The sequence below is a fragment of the Thamnophis elegans genome, chromosome 5 (assembly GCF_009769535.1).
Source record: "Thamnophis elegans isolate rThaEle1 chromosome 5, rThaEle1.pri, whole genome shotgun sequence".
Classification (NCBI taxonomy): Eukaryota; Metazoa; Chordata; class Lepidosauria; order Squamata; family Colubridae; genus Thamnophis; species Thamnophis elegans.
Genome location: NC_045545.1, coordinates 26,327,831 through 26,345,413, shown reverse-complemented (window position 1 = coordinate 26,345,413; position 17,583 = coordinate 26,327,831). Strand labels below are relative to the sequence as shown.

General features: G+C 37.9%; 2 protein-coding genes across 2 annotated transcripts in view; one reads left to right on the top strand and one right to left on the bottom strand.

Annotated features, from left to right (window-relative positions):
• RAVER2 (ribonucleoprotein, PTB binding 2) overlaps positions 1–6,947 on the top strand; it is a 59,564-nt gene extending 52,617 nt beyond the window's left edge. The window contains exons 13-14 of the mRNA XM_032218911.1: positions 2,516–2,641; positions 3,653–6,947. Of these exons, the coding sequence (XP_032074802.1) occupies positions 2,516–2,641; positions 3,653–3,799 (273 nt within the window). The 3' untranslated portion in view covers positions 3,800–6,947. The remainder of the gene's footprint in view (positions 1–2,515; positions 2,642–3,652) is intronic.
• Positions 6,488–17,583, bottom strand: part of JAK1 (Janus kinase 1) — a 65,461-nt gene continuing 54,365 nt past the window's right edge. The window contains exons 18-26 of the mRNA XM_032218910.1: positions 17,033–17,184; positions 16,436–16,586; positions 15,615–15,709; positions 14,428–14,620; positions 13,123–13,247; positions 11,621–11,793; positions 10,154–10,271; positions 9,660–9,770; positions 6,488–7,584 (exon numbers count right to left, since the gene is read on the bottom strand). Of these exons, the coding sequence (XP_032074801.1) occupies positions 7,483–7,584; positions 9,660–9,770; positions 10,154–10,271; positions 11,621–11,793; positions 13,123–13,247; positions 14,428–14,620; positions 15,615–15,709; positions 16,436–16,586; positions 17,033–17,184 (1,220 nt within the window). The 3' untranslated portion in view covers positions 6,488–7,482. The remainder of the gene's footprint in view (positions 7,585–9,659; positions 9,771–10,153; positions 10,272–11,620; positions 11,794–13,122; positions 13,248–14,427; positions 14,621–15,614; positions 15,710–16,435; positions 16,587–17,032; positions 17,185–17,583) is intronic.

The window sequence follows — 17,583 nt, the reverse complement described above, 5'->3', positions numbered from 1 at the left end:
TAGCAGTTAGACTTATATACCGCTTCATAGGGCTTTCAGCCCTCTCTAAGCGGTTTACAGAGTCAGCATATTGCCCCCAACAACAATCCGGGTTCTCATTTTACCCACCTCGGAAGGATGGAAGGCTGAGTCAACCCTGAGCCGGTGAGATTTGAACAGCCGAACTGCAGTCAGCTGAAGTAGCCTGCAGTGCTGCATTTAACCACTGCGCAACCTCGGCTCTTGGTGTTTAGGAGTCTGACAGCCCATGGGTAGAAGCTGTTTTTAAACCTGTTTGTACAGCTGGCTATATTTCTGTGTCTTCTGCCCAATGGTAAAAGTGGAGAGAGACACTGGCCAGAGTGTGAATCATCCCTAAATATCTTCCTTACTCTGCTGAAACAGCGAGGCCTGGTGATGTCATCCAGTGGTGTTAGAGGGCAATCAATAGTTCCAACCTGCTTCTCTTCGGTTGACAGGAAATTGTTCAGAATTGGCTTTAGAATTTGGTTGGGAAGCAAGAGTAAATTCATTGCTTCTGCCAACTGTATAATTTTTCTTCTAGTCTAGAAAGAAATTTAATTCAGAGGAGTTTTTCCCCAGGGTGTGAGGTGGGAAGCAAAGCTATGTACTATTATAATTTATGCATAAATAACACTTCAAGTTGCAAACCTGTTTTTTCATTTTCTCGTTTATGTCTACTGTTAGGTCTTTTCAGCAATCCTTTTTCATGCGTCATTGAATTTTTAACATGATTTATCAGAAAACTGCCTTACATCACAGTGTCCATTTAGCTCTATATTGTCTACAGTCACTACTCTACAGGGTTTCAGACTGGACCTTTCCCCAGCCCTTTAATCAAGGAATTAAACCTCTGTTTTTGTCCTATGAAGCAGCAGCACCAACAGCTCTGCCCTGGGCCACATTTCCCGTCTTCTTGTAAGGGATTGTGCAAATAGTTTCACAGTAGAGTCTCCAGGGAATGTTTTTGCAGTAGGGATGGGATGAAGTGTACATATCCAGAGTTTGAGCTTATTCTACTTTCACAATGTTGATCAGGGATCAGATACCAGGAACCAGTTAGTTGCTTATGTGCCAATTTTGCATGACTTGCAGCTTCCAGAAACTCAAGACTAATCAATCCCTTGCCGAGTGAATTGAAATTCCAAAGTTGGGGGGTAATTAAGAATAAATAGATTTCTAGTGAAACGTGTTGTGATAGATTCTTGGAAAAGCTTTGCTTTTGGAGATTACGTGCAATATATTTCTGTTACCTAGACTTTATTTTGTATTGTGGTTTTCTTAGCTATACATCATTAAAATTCTCATACTTTACACCCCTTCATTTGGGTGAAACAGTTCATGCTTGAGAAACAAACATTTTCTGAATCAATGTACCTCGAATGGGCTAACTTACAGAATGCATCCAAAATCCAGGATCCTTGGCTCTTCTGGGACTGAAATTTGGCAAGGTTGCAGCTGCTTTTTGATTGTACTTCCCAGAAAGCCATAGGTTCCATGGTGCAAGGGAAAATGGGATAAATGTATGTCCGCCCAGTTTCCTGCCTTCCTCTGGCCTTTGTACCCAATCAGCTGTCAGCAAGGCTGAATAGGTGAGAAGCCATTGGCTGCTTTGGAACTAAAGCTTAAATTCTTCGAGGAAAAAATAAGCGAGTGATTCGGATGCCTGCTGGCAAGATAAGAGTTGGCTAAGGGATGCTGATGGATGATGGATGAGTCCTATTCCTCCCTGGAGTGAAGGTGCCTTTGGGGGACAGAGTGAGGTGAAAGGGTTTTCTCGTGGTCCACAGTTGCCTCCCCCCCCCACTCCCCAGCAAAATGTAGGCAGTTCCATGGTGAGGAGGAGAAGGAGGAAGCTTCCTTTTTGGGACTCTCCTGAGGGGAGGGGAAATGACACAAATCTATATTATATGTGGAAAGAAGAAGGATGAGGAAGTGACTGAGATGCCTGCTGGTGAGGCAGGGTTGGCTGGATTGTGCTGGTAAAAGGTGAACTCTATTCCTCAGTGGAAGGAGAAGGAATATGGAGCAGAGATGCAGGTTTCCATGGGGTTCACAGTTCCCTTTGTTCCCCCACCTCCAGCAAAGTGGTAGGCAGTTCCATAGGAATAGATCAGCTGAGGAAGAAGAGGCGGCTTCACCAGGACTCTCCCCTCCGGTTGTGAAGGGAGAGGAAATGGTACACGCTTATGGTGTCTATAGAAAGAAGGCGGCCGCAATGAAGACAAAGATCACAAGTTAACAAGTGGGAATATAAGGTAGTGCCTACTATATGTAGTTACCTTATTTTTACAACAGTGCTATAACAAATTAGGCTGTAGCAATGGGAGCCAGGTTAACTAGAATCTAGAGAAAATTAAGACTACAATCTCTTCTACTCCATTCTTTTAAGTATTCTACCAGAGCTATACTCTTTCTGAAAATGTATGTTATTAATTTCTTGCAGTAATTTAAATTTCTTAATTGGTTATCAACTTCTTAACACACATTTTTATTTTTCTGTTTTGTTCTATAGGAATCCAATGGAGGAGTTTATGGTGATTATGGTACCTATTTACAGGTTATGCCTTCATATTATGCTGCAGCTCAAGGATTCTTCCATCCAAGCGTCTTGCCGTTTACACCTCAAAATCCCCTGAAGGTAAAAATATTTCTGCTGGAGCCTAAAACTACAGAATACATCAAACATAACCAATATTTAAGTACCAGTAGCTACAAACCAGAGCTTCCGAAGTCCTATATCATGTTAAGATGCATTGAGGGATAAATAGCAAATAACATCTGTAATTTGTTTTTTTTTTGTTACTACATTTTGAACAGATGTGTACTCTCAGTTGAGATCTTGTGCTACCATTAAGAGTTCTGAGATAGTGCCATTTCATTAGAGTTGCTGTGAATGCTATTTGTCTTCGTTATTTTGGTAATGGAATTTTTCAGAATAACTATGAAATTGGAACCAACTTAGGTCTCCTGTAGTCAGCAAAATCCTACATTAGATTTTTACTGTAGTCCTGCTCTAAAAAAATTGCAGATCCTTGAAGAGCAGTGTTCTCGAAGGGCAGCATTGGAAGCTGCATATAATTCCTTTTCCACCAGCACGAATAGTTTATACAATTCCATCCAGGAATACATAATTCAGGGAAAGCCAGTGGTGGGATTAAAATAATTTAACAACCAGTTTTCTGCCCTAATGACCAGCTGTGTAAGTGTGGCTCAGTGGTCATGTGACTGTGTGGGCGTGGCCAACTTAATGTCACTCACGTCAATGGGCGCTTCACCTTAGCTGTTACAATGTAATGAGGGTTAACCGGAGAGGCAGTTTCTGTAAGCAGGGCAATAAAGATTAGGCTAGAAACCACCAGAATGTTTCCTTCCTGCCTTCCTTACAGGATTAGCCCTGTGAAGTGGAAAAAAACAAAATGAGATGTCTTCCTGCAACCGGTTCTCCGAACTGCTTAGAAAGTTAACAACCAGTTCTCCCGAATAGATACAAACTGGCTGAATCCCACCACTGGATAAAGCTCTGGAACCAACTATTTATATCTGTCAAGATCACTTTCTTGTGTGAATCATGGTTAGAGTTTATCAAATGTCAAATTCAGCATTCTTTAGGTGCTGCACATTACTATAATTGACTTTTTATGATCCTTAGATGACGCCAATGAAAAATGAAAAGCGGAGCTCTTCATACCTCATCACAAATCCAGAAGACAATCCAGTGGAATATGTTGGCCCACATACTCAGGGCTCCGGAATGCATTATACAGAACTGTACCTTAAAAGAAAGCGTGTCTATTAAGATTTCTATCTAATTGAAATCAAAATCACTTTTTGTGGCATTCTTGCCACTGTTCTCTTTTAATATATATAAATATATTGTAGATAACATGTGCAATAGTATTGCAGAAATTAGTTTTGATAAGGAAAAATGGTATGGGGAAGAAGCTCTTGTCTTGTGGATTAATTTTTGTTGTTGTTTGGGCTGACAGTAACGTGTTTAGAAGAACAGCAATGCTATGGTGTGAGAGCTACTCTCAAAACAATGAAATAATGGAATTTTCCAAATGTCTTGCTGAGAAACTGCATTCATACCCTTAAAAAGCAATAATGCTGGTCAGTGATATTACAAGAAGTCTCTGATTACTTAGTCCTTGATTGAATAAGATTCGTGTATAATTCTTTTTTCTGTTTCACAATAATAATACACTCTTATTGAGATGATTGGGTTTAGATTTGCAACTTTCAAATGTAAATAAAATTAAGCAACTCTCCTAGCAGTAAGTTAGGAAAATGTCAAGATACACATGTCTTATTGAAAATAACATTGTTGAAATATAAAGTATGTTATGACAAACTTTCTGTGGAACTGAAGGACTGAAACTAGATTTATGTTTGTAGATGTTGGCCTTTAGAATTATAAGTTCTAAACCTAGAGACAATATTTAAACACATTTTCAAATATAGTGTGTATGAATACATACACACACACACACATATATATATATATATATATATCCTATTGGAGCTGAATTTATTACAGTCACTTGCATTTAATTAAAAGAATATGCTTTCCAGATGGTTCTTGCAAACACCTGATTTATCTCACTGCCAACTTGGAAATTCTGGAGATGTTCCCCAGAAGTAATATTCTGTACATACTTGAAACATTTCTGTTGATATGCTATCTTTTATTTCTAACTTGTCTACTTGTGAGTGAAAATGTGCTTGAAACAGGCTTATTTACCCCAGTGTGCTCACAGTCTTGAGAACTGTAATATGACTGTAATATGGCTTTACCATAAAACTAAATGTGTTTAAATCTGATTGAAATATTTATTAGGGTTGTGTCACTGAGTTCAATAGCAGCTTAATTGCTGCAAGCTGCTGTTCTGTAGAATTAGACCTGTCATATTTTGACACTAAGCAATGGGTTTTGGTTGTATGCTCCTGGAAAAAGGAAGCCACTTCTGAAAGGATGACGCCACTTCTATATTTATGTATTGGTTTCATTACATTTCCAATACCTTTCGACCAATCAAGCTCTTGATAAATAAACGGACATGTAAATGTTCTTATACGTCTAAATAGTTTAGTCCACTTTGCTTATATAGGAAGAGGTTAAATCAGCTGAAGAATGTACATATTTAGCTTTTTTTACCCGCAATAATGTTATCGCCATTTCAAGAGCCATGTAGCCAGTACTATCCAAAGATGTTTCTGCAGTCATGTAGGCAACATGGCATTATGGTGCACTGTTACCTCCCCCCCCCCCCGGAAGATGAACCCTATTCATCTCACATTTGCATGTTTTCAAACTGCTAGGTTGACAGGAGATAGTGCAAGGACAGATGCTCATCCACAAGCCCAGTGTCTTAGTCGCTGAGCCATCATGCTGTAAAAGTAATTCAGTAGAACTAGACTGAATTTCCAGCATGTATCCAGTAGATAATATCCAACAGTTCTTTATGAAATAGTATATGCAGCACCCTTACACCAGTGGCTTCTATGAAAACTTTTATTTTAACAAATCCCTACGCTGCTTTTTGTCAAAATTAACAATTGCAGGCATTCAAGTTGATACGCATGAATATATATATTCATATATATTTTTGCGTTCTTTCTGATCTTATTACACATAGCCCAGTGAGTCATGATTGGGAGCCCCTATAAATAATAAATAACAAATAAATGAATAAAATGGACAGCAATCAGGGAAATGGACATGAAGATGACAAAACATAAAAATGGCCAACTGAGATGGATTAATCCCTTCAAAGCACACAGAGTATAGGCTTCAGCGCGAAGTCTTTATTTGGAACATTTTTTTAAAAAATGGATGAACATTTCTGAATAAAATCAAGAGGGTTTTGTTTAATAAAGAATAACAAAGTGCATATAGAATATTTATAGATTACATAAAAGAACAAGCAATTTGAAAGATGGGTTAGCATTAAAATTACATTTTACATTATTGCAAATCCTGAATTACTCTGTAAATGCAATATTTTATTTTAGGAAAGAAGTTTCCTTTTAAAGAAGAATGCCCCTTACTTTATTTTTTTTAATCTAAAAAAGATTTATGAACTGATAGCGAAAAGGACAATCTGGTAAATCCAGTATCATGGCTCTTTTCCATGTACATGTATATTGCCATTTTCCTTCAACTAAAAGTATAGAAGGGATCTGGTTTATTTAGATTAAACGGATTGGGTTAGATCTACTTAGAATTGACCAATGAAATCAAAAGTCTTTCTTTAACCGTGATTAAATCTGGATCCAGCTCACAAGCTTTCCAAATCTGTAAAGTTCTGACTATTTTCTTTATAAACTGCAGGTAAAATACATACATTATTGTTGAATAATGTATTGTATCATATTTGATCTGTGGCAACATCCTTGTGCAGAAGGGGTGTTGCAGTTCAGAATAAAAGATACACACAGGTCACTTCTCTGGGTAGCTGCTTAATTTGTTGGTATGTCTTATGACATTTGCTAAAAATATTATCAGGCATGAGGTGTGTCACTTCAATATTGACATAATGCTTTTCCATTTACCTATTATTTGCCTCACATATAAAAGATCGGTGTATAAAAATCCTGCATTCTGCATAAGAGTCAGAACACCTACTGTATATAAAAAAATTCAAATTTCCCTTCATAGTAAAAGGAGCGACCATTGGCATTTGACCATGGCCCAAATATCCTAATTCAACATTCTTCCCCCAACCAAAAATAACAAATTTAAACAGACGATTTCCTTAGCTTTCCATTTAAGGGGATGTCAATAAACGAAAACATCAAATAACGTGCTAGGGATGAATGACTAGCAGAAGTCTCGGCTCTATACATGTGATGGAGGCTAGGAGGCACCAAGCATATAGGAGACAAGTTTACAAAATACACAATATACAAAAAGAAATAGGCTGGGATGTAAAGAACTAGTGAATTCGACAACAATATGCTTCATAGTAATTTCTTACTATGAATACCAAGTATCAATAATGTGACATAAAGTTTTCACTTTTAAGATGAGTTCAAAAGTATCCTACTCAGGTAGGCGGGTAACTGAATTTGAAGGTTACAGATACATAATTAAGCCTTCTCAGTGAACATATTTGTATGGCTCTTCCTGCAAAAACAGCATTAGTATTTTGCATAATGTACATTTTCTAAGGCTTTCATGAAGAAGCAATGTAACATGCTGCATACCTCAAGGCCATTATTCTGTTTTCTTTTAAACATTTTGATAACATCGTGATTGCACAAGCCAATCACCATTTTCACCAGTTAGGACCTAAATGAATGGAATACAACAGTTCTGGCCATCACAGAGAGGGTGATTGCCAAGTACTCACAAGGTTGACTGAGTAGCAAACTCTTATTTCCAAGCAAAAAGGAATTGCTGAATTGCAAAATTACAAAAATGTAGCAACAGGCTGTCTTTTTAAAAATATTCAACAATAACAGTATAAAAATGTTGGATTATAACTTCGTAATGAGTGTTTCAAAGCCTTGAATCAGATTGTGAAAAGTTGTCCTCTCACCAGGATCCTGTACCCAACACTTTCTCATCAGTTGGTTAACCTAGAAAATAAAAGGCACAAAGGTTCTTACCACAGCATTTGCTTCCTGAGACTGTGACAATGGCTGTGTGTGTGTGTGTGTGTTCCAGCATAACTCTGGAATGCCTTGAACAATTTCAACCAAACTTGGTACACAGATGACTTATTCTCGGTAGAAAAATACTATAGGGTTAAGACACCCCTAATACCCCTCGGTGTGTGTGTTCTGTTAAGCTACACCCTGTTGTGCCTTACAATGGCTTCTACTGTACTGCCATAAAATGGCTTCTACTCTACTACGCAGTGGAGTTGCCATGGTAACAGCTTCACAGTACGCCACAAGTCCGCTCCCTCTGGGCGCACAAGCATGTTTCTGCGCATGCGCAGAAGCATCCAGGTGGGTGGGCAGAGCCTCCCACTGTGGCTACTACTGGTTTGGCTGATCCAGGCCAACCCAGCCACAACCCACCTCAGGATTGGACTATAAAATTTGCGTGGTGCTATGTTAGGTTTCCTTTGATTTCCAAACATATAGCCTCATATTGTATCACAGTCCCCTTCCTATCTCTGTTCTAGTTCAAAGATAACAGAAGGGACCTTGGAGGTCTTCTAGTCCAATCCCTTGCTCTAGCAGGAAACTCCTATACCATTTTAGACAAATGGTTATACAATCTCTTCTTAAAAACTTCCAGTGTTGGAACATGCACAACTTCTAGAGATGTAATAGCAAATCATGATTTTTGTTGCCTTTTTAAAAGAAAATAAGGTAGGAGAAATCACAGTATATCAGTGGAACAAAGAGCAGGAAACAACATGCTATAAAATCATCCAGCCTAGGATAATCAGCCAGTTTTCATGTAAACACGTGAGGCCTTGTGACCTAATTTTTTGAGGCTGCTTTTTTGAACCAAGCCCCATTTAAGTATGTATAGTTGCTTTTAGATCTTTAATGTAGGGAGATGGTTAGTTGTTTTTTCAACAGAAGTACATCATGTACACTTTCTGGAGCCTTATCTGTTGAAATTCAGCTAAGGAGGAACTTTTCAAGATATACATAAATGGTACCCGTAAAAAGCCAGATATGCTATTAGCAAGGCTGTAAAAGTTGTATCTAAAACTTCCAATACAATGATTGCAAAAAAATGTTTGGTGAATAGTTATCAAGGCTGGAATGCCCCAATATATTATAAAGAGAGTATTGTTTTTCTCTAAGTGTCTTCTCTATAAAGTAATGAGATCCTACTTATTTGTGATCAATGGATTTAAATGTCATTCTATCCCCGCACCCAAACCCTGGAGGCAAATTACAACTCAGCCCAAGTTCTTCAGAAATTCTTGGGAAAAGGAAGATGATCATTTGGATAATTAAAGTGGAAAGGGGGACATTTACAATGAGTCAAATCAATACTTCAATTACAGGGAGAGGAGTTAATACAGCCTTATCCTGAAACTAATTCAAATTTGGACACGTGAGGGATTTTCCTGTGACCCAGGGCAGGAACTTTCAGACAGCATATAAAGAGGGAGTGTACCTATGCCTGAGAGAACCTTGTTAATTAGACTTATAATTGTGTAAATCTGTTATGGTTTAGTTCTTAAAAGTGGTGATTAGGGGACTGGAGGTCAAAACATATGAAGAACGGTTGCAGGAACTGGGTATGTCTAGTTTAATGAAAAGAAGGACTAGGGGAGACATGATAGCAGTGTTCCAATATCTCAGGGGTTGCCACAAAGAAGAGGGAGTCAAGCTATTCCCCAAAGCACCTGAGGGTAGGACAAGAAGCAATGGGTGGAAACTAATCAAGGAGGGAAGAAACTAAGAACTAAGGAGAAATTTCCTGACAGTTAGAACTATTAATCAATGGAACAACTTGCCTCCAGAAGTTGTGAATGCTCTAACATTGGAAGTTTTTAAGATGATGTTAGATAACCATTTGTCTGAAGTGGTGTAGGGTTTCCTGCCTAAGCAGGGGGTGGGACTAGAAGACCTCCAAGGTCTCTTTCAAATGTTATTCTACTCTATTCTAAGTGTTGTCTTTTTGATGGCAGTTAAAAAATACTTTACACATTGGAGAACAAAAGCAAAAGCTGGTTTACCTCTTCTGGACAGTTTTTAGGACAAGGCAAGCGCTTCCCCTCTGCTAATATGCGTACCAGCCGCGTGACTGTCATCTGGCCTTGTGTTGGGCCAATCATATTCAGGAATTCCTGTAGGTTACAAAAATATATAGTAAGCAGCATTCCTCCCAATGAAAGGTCCAGTAAGATGGGCATTAATATTAGCAAAACTTTTTATTGATAACTTAGTGCATGCTGTTCCTTCCCCCAATAAATTGACAAATATTGTTACAAATACTAATTGGCTTAAAAGGTCTAGAACTGTGGACAGTCCAGCCTATTCAGTTCAAACATTTAAGAATATATTTGGTAGGTAAAGTAAGAGTTCCAGAAAAATGCCCTGAATATTTATGCCATCCCTCTTTTTAAACAAATTATGGGCAATGCAGCATCTCAAAAACTGCCAGCAAGGAAGAATCCCCTGTGGGATCATGAGCATTACACTAGGGGGGAAAAAATACACTGCTACTTACTGCCATTGGACTGCACTCAGAATCACAGTAAGTTAAAAGTTCATACAGGGTCACTCCAAAAGACCAGACGTCAGAAGCAATATAGAATTTGCTCTGTAACAGGCATTCAGGGGCATACCTGCAAACAGGAGATTTGTTAGTTATTATTATTTAACTGGTATTATTTAATATTGTTGCCCAGCATTTACCCAATTAATACTGGGAAAATGTTTGTTTTCTGGGCTGTACAGATAAAGTCATCACAATGTGCGTGCATTAAGTTAATCCAGAACAAAGAGTTGAAGAACAAACACAAGTGTTATGCATCAGTTGAAGAGAAAACAGAAACAAAACAAACTGAAATGTAAGCAATCGGTTACTGAAAATAAGCAATTGTTACAGCAGAAAAGAAAAAAAAGTTTTTAGGAGATGAAACTAAGGGCCAATTCAAAGGTTTCCTTAACAATTCCTGTGCTTAGGCAAAAAGTAGGCAGGCAATTTGATGCTCTCCCAACAGCTCTGGTACAACAATCACTTTCAAAGTTGGTTTTGTAGCCATTTGGGGGGGGGGCAGACGCTTGCCTCCATCTAAACATTAATGGAAGCAAATACTATGCCTTTATTTGTACTTATGTTCATGTAACAGTAATCTTGAGACTGTAATAGATGATACAATACTCTCATTTTAGGCCAAACCCATATAATTAACTCAAGTGATATTTTAACCAATCATGTCTTCCAGTTACAGGTAGTCCTTAACTTACAAGATTTCATTTAGTAATCATTCAAAGTTACATCATCACTGAAAAAGGTGACTTATGACCGTTTTTCACACTTACAACCATTGTAGCATCCCCCTTGGTCACATGATTCAAATGCTTGACAACTGATTCACATTTATGACAGTTGCAGTGTCCAGGAGTCATGTAATCGCGTTTTGTAACCTTCTGACAAGCAAAGTCAATGAGGAAACCAGATTCACTTAACAACAATGTTATTAATTTAATAGCTGCAGGGGTTCACTTAACAAAATGTGGTATGAAAAGTTGTAAAATGCGGCAAAGCTCACTTAACAACATAAATTTTGGACTCAATTGTGGTTGTAAGTTGAAGACTACCTGTACAACAAGAGATATTTTCCCTGCTTACTCTAGTCTGGTGGTCCCCAACCTTTCCGGCTCTGCGAACCAGCAGCAGCAGTGGGGGGAGGGGAGATGGTTTTGCGCATATGTGTGCCACTTGTACAAATGCAGCTTGCACAGGCTAGTTCCCAATAGGCCAAGGCCTGGAGGTTGGGGACCACCTGCTCTACTCCATTCTCAGGAACATTTCAATTACAGAATATTACGACGGTATCACATTGGACCAGGAAGCCTAGGACTATACAACAGAATAGTCCACAGTGACCCAGAAGAGATTCATTCACTTTAGCCAACTCCTTTCTTGAAGGAAACATAATTGCTTAGGTTCCTACTGGCCAGCTCTTACCAGAACACAGGGCTGTCTCGATCATCATTCACTTTGTAATATTCCTTATCAGTTTCAATCACTTTAGTCAGCCCAAAGTCACCAATCTTTACTCTCTGCTCATTTTCAACCAGAACATTTCTGGCTGCTAAGTCTCGATGAACATACTGTCGAGATCCAAGATAATCCATTCCCTGAATGAAGAAACAAACGTTTGAAGTCAATTTTATTTTCTTCTGGCCACAGACCAACCCCTTAGAACAGTGGTTCCCAACCTTTGCTTCATCATAGATCTCCTTTCAAATGCCTTTTGTGGCCACAGAGCATGGCTAAGACTTAACTCAAGACCTAAACATTTCTTCAAGACTTACTGGAACCCCTGTGACAACATTGCAGCTCTCCCAGGGGTATGAAGACCACAGGTTGAGAACCACTGATTTTAGGACATTTTTCTTTAAAAGGCTATGCCAAATTCCTTTAGTTTCATTAGGTCAGGGGTCAGCAAATTTAAACACTCAAAGAGCCATTTGGACCCATTTCCCACAGAAAAGAAAACACAGGGAGTCATAAAGGTCCTAACCGGAGGCCCCCTGTTCAATTCTGGAGCTGACCGGAAGTTCAATTCCCCCCACCATAGTGTCTCTCCTAGCGCAGCGTATCTTTTCCTCTACCTGTCATAACCGAAAGCCCTATCAATTGTGGAGACAACTGGAAAACCCTCCCCTTGCCATAGAGTCTTCTCCTGGCGTACTGTGCTTCTTCCCCCCACCCCAAAGCTCCTCTCAAAATTGTGGCGCTGACCGGTGACAGAGCTGCAGCAGAGGGAGGAAAGAGCCACATGCGGCTCCAGAGCTGCAGTTTGCTGACCCCTCCATTAGGTAGATTGTTTAAAGAATCAATGTTTTATAGAAGTGAAAAGTATATTGGTCAGAGACCCTTGCTATGTATGCAAATGTTCTTTTAATGCAAGCGTGCATAAGAACTCCTCCCTTATCACAGAATGCCAAGTTTCTGCATAAAAGGAAGTTAATGTGTTTTGTATAATAAAAGTACCACGCAATGAAAAACTGAGAGCAGAGAAAGAGTAAAGGTCCAAAATCTGTATTCCATATTTAGTCTATTACTAACAAGAAGTATCTGGGAGGTATGAGAACACACATACACACACACACACACACACACACACACACCCCGGTGACACAAGTATTTCCCTGTATAACTTTGAAGCTTCTTACTCTTGTGGGCTTTTAACAGTCGCTGGTTTTTCTCTAACCCAATCTTTTATTAATCTTAATGCTGCCTCCATATATGGTTTAACATAGTTGTGCTTCTTTAACTTGATTTATTTTTTTATAAGATTATACTTTAAATGGCCTCATGGGGGCTTACTCTAAAAGGGGGAATATGCTAAATAAATATTCTAGGAGAAACGAAAGTGTTTTTTATGACTAATTATTTCAAACACCTACTAAATATGCTAATTGGAAATTAAAATGCCTTGGTGTCTGCTATTAAATACCTACCTTGCAGATTTGCACAGCATATTTCAGTTGTTGTTTCAGGGAGATTTTACTTTTGTTTCGAGGGAGATATTCTTTCAGGCTCCCAGAAGGAAGAAATTCCATGATAAGCTTAATTCCGTTACCACCTTGTATTTAAAACACACAGACACAAATTATTTCAACCAAGTGTAGGAATTAATACCACTGCCTATTTTAAATGTTCTTCTTGATGTTCTGTCACTTAGCTAATCAATCTACACGTGGCCCTTGATTTATGACTGGTTGCTTAGCAACTGTTTAAAGTTAAAACCTACCTGAAAAAAGGGACTTACGATCAGGATCCTAAATTCCAACTGTCATTCTCCTCCCCTCCCCTCCCGGATCACATGACCACCCTTCAGCACTTGGCAACATAGTCACATTTACAACGGTTTGCAACATCCTGTGGTCCTGTGACCAGATTTTTTATGACGGTTTTGCTGAAAACTAGCACTTTGATTTTTGACAAAACTGCATCATATTGAACAATGCTTTTGCACTTATAAACACCAGAAAAAAACAGTAAAATCAGGTTGGTTACATGACTGACTCATTTTATGACAGTTACAAATTATGACTGTAATGGCAGTCTGCATCCGTAATGATTATAACTCAAGGACTACCTGTATTAGATACCTTACTCATCAAAGCAACTCTAGATAATACATAATTAAAACAGGACAGGAATATCCATTAGAATTACAAAAAGTGATTACAGAAAGAAAAAAGTGTTTGTCTGTTTATCACATTTTCCAACAGTTTCTCTAAACAAGTGAAGGGATGATGCCCATTAAAATATATTCCAAGTAAGCCTTGAATCAAATATTGCATATTTATTGTATGTTTTCAACCATGAAGCTCTCTCTTACGTACAGGCAATGCAACTTACTTTTCTGTGAAATTCAAGAAGAAGCCTGAGTCAACAAGTATTTTGTTAACGGTTTCCTGAATAATTTAGTACATGTAATTTCAGGTAGAAGTAATATTTCTGAGCACTCCCAAAAAAGAATTCTGGAGCATAAAGGAAAGTTGGTACTGGTATTCGGTTACAATTTCAGTGGTAACTTAAGTTACAGATTTAATGACAATCATGGAGATTTCATTATTTTTGAAGAATATGAGTTTTGCAATGATGCAGGTACCATTTATTGAAAATAATTTATTTTGAATCACTGCTTAATTGAGATGGAAGGAGGATTTCTCTCATCAACAGTTAGGCCATCCTCTAATTTGGAAAAGGAACATTTTATAAAACTAGAAGTGAATAAAATAATTTCTAGACATTACCATCTTCGGTGCAGATTCCTTTGTATTTCACAATGTTTTCATGATAAAGGTTCCTTAGAATTTCAATTTCCTTCTTAAGATCAGCAATATGATTCCCGCCGCAATCAGGTTTCAGTGATTTTACAGCTACTTGTTCTCCTGTGTTATCACCTTCAGGGTCATACCTGCAGAGTTCAACTTTGCCAAAATGGCCCTGGTTTCACAAGGGAAATAAATATTGATTCAGAATATATTTTATGCCCATCTGTTCAAGATAGTTACAAGTTATTGTGACAATAGTCCATAAATAGCCTTTGTTATTTAAAATAGTCATATAAAAATTACCCCCTTTACTCCATGTGGATGTTGTAACTTGCCCAATCCTTTCTGGTTTTCTATCTAATAAATCCTTCTGGGCATTTCATACCATGGTTTATTTTCACAAAACTGCTTTGCAATATAACAGTTCCCTTACTTATCAATAAGTAGATGGTAAAATGTTCAGAGACTTTTGAGCTCTCCATAACCATCTCCAATAATATTCTTCTTTGCTCTCACAAACCTTTACAAGAACTATCTATATTATTTATAATCACATTTGTCACAGGAAACGTTCTGTACTTGGCCTACTCATAAAAGATGTAGACAAGTCATTTCCAAACAAGATTGATTCTATTAGAGAAGACTTTTTGGAAGTAGTAGGAATTCATATAGCATACTAATTATAGTAAAAGTAAAATGTAGCTACATTTTTTCAAATACCTGTTACAAGCTCAAAGGAACAGACTATCCTTGCTGTTTCGTATTACTGCTCACATACTATTAGTTTTAACAAAAATTCCCAAATAAAATCAATACAATAAATAAAATTACATTACATTTAAAAATTATATAACATAATATAAAATATAAAATAAAAACAGTGATACCCATTGTCATCAGGGCACTTGGTACCATGTCCAAGAATTTTATAAAACACATCAATAAATTGCAATTTTCTGCAATAACACCAGCGGAACTGCAAAAAACTGCACTACTCGGAACATCATATATTTTAAGAAGATACTTGGTTGATACTTACGATGCTGGCAGCAACCCATATCAACCATTAGCACCAGTCAATGGTATTTGTCATACATTTTTAAATGCTCAGTTGACCGAGTTTCATGTTTAATGAATAAAGTATATAGTAATAATAATAATAATACCTCTCCTAAATCACGGATCCGCTTCAAGAAACGCTTTTCAAATATTGTAGGATCAATCTCTGCATTAGGCTTCTTCTCTGAGACAATATCAGGATCTGACACAGAAAGAAATGTGTCTACATATATAATCACTCAGATTTCAAAAATTACTCCATATCCCATAGGCTGCTAGCTAGATGTACCACATTTACTTTACTGACACCTTTCGATACTCCCAGACAAACACAGCTACCAGGTTTTCTTATGTGATGGAAAACTGTTTTCAGATGGAAGGCAGATAGTGTCAAGTGGGAAAGTAAAATTAGAAGCAAGCTAGTGATCAGAAACCATCAGCTCCTATCTAAAGTTAAACTTTGTGTTCTTTTTCCAGAATTAACAGTCAAATTTGTTGCAGCAAGTCAGCAGAATCGCAACAAAGTTAGTAGATAAGACATATTAAGTGTAATTGTAGTAGAAACATTTCAATGTTTCAAGCACTGGCAAAAGAGAGTAACAAAGGGAATTACTATATTCAGGCAAAGCTTATCGGAAGTGTTTATTTTTAAATTTCTGCAAGTTGCTTCCAGAACTGTTAAAATGTAGGAATTTACTCCATGGGAAATAAAATCCAAGTCTTGATATTACCCTTAATATAAGGGACTATTATACTTGTTGACATGTAGTGCTTTCTCTGGCTCTAAATAACTCTACGATAAGAATTTTTATTTTTTTCTTTGAATTCTGAGATGACATTTGCACATTTAGCTATGTTACAGACTACTACTGAGCCCAGGAGATATTATTTGCCCACCATTAATGGGAGGAAAAGGAAGAGTCCTTACTTTGCTCTTCTAGTTTATTGATATCCCGCATAATTGCTCTAAAGAACGGCCTCTGACTGGGGTCATAGTGCATGCACTGCTTCATCAGGTCAGCCAGCTCCTTGCACGATGGGGCTGGAAGTATGAAGTGACCTTCATAAAACCTTTCCTTCTGCAAAAATGAAATGAAAGCAATGGCATTATTCATAGAACTAGGAAATAAACCTCTAAATAAAAATTTCACAAAAAATATCTACAAGTAATGTTTTCTGAAGCTTAACTCCTATCACAGCATTGAAGATATTTTTCACTGTAATTACCCACAAATGACTAAGTAAAGCTCCCTTCTAAAGTTGCCAATGAATACTCATTTTTCAATGTTGGCGAATACTATTATTGACAGAGATATTGGACATATTAACTAATGCTGTGAGATTGTAAAATCTATTACATTCTAGGAAAAGTTCACTTTTCCACTTGTGTTGCCGATTTTTGGTGGGAGAACTAAAAGGTGTTTCCACTCACTAAAGACAAACAAGAAAAGAGTTTCTTTTTCTTATTTCAATGGCAGCAAGTCACTAAGAAAAGAATGCCTGCTTGACTTTCCCAGAACCTCACCTCTGCTAAGGTTTTGTCCTTAAGTGGTACTTCTCCATTGTAGCAAATTTCCCATAAAGTGGTCCCAAAACTCCATTTATCTGCTGCCACACTTAGATTTTTGGAATCTTCCACACATTCTGGAGCCAGCCAAGGAATGCGCTCCACACATTCTTAAAGGAAAGAGTGAGAGAAATTTTGAAATGAATTTTTATCTAGTGGTACTCTGCCTCCCATAAATCTGATGTACCTGAACACTGGAGGGGCCTTGCTCTGGCACGACGCCAAGCCCTCCCCTCAGCTGTCCTTTAAGGCTAATATAAAGGTAAATATAAAGGTTCCCTCGCATATATGTTTTAGTAGTTCCTGACTCTAGGGAGCAGTGCTTATCTCTGTTTCAAAGAAAAAGAACCAGCGCTGTCCGAAGACGTCTCTGTGGTCATGTGGCTGGCATGACTAAATGCCAAAGGCGCACAGAACGCTGTTACCTTCCCACCAAAGGTGGTCCCTATTTTTCTACTTGCATTTTTACATGCTTTCGAACTGCTAGGTTACCAGAAGCTGCAACAAGT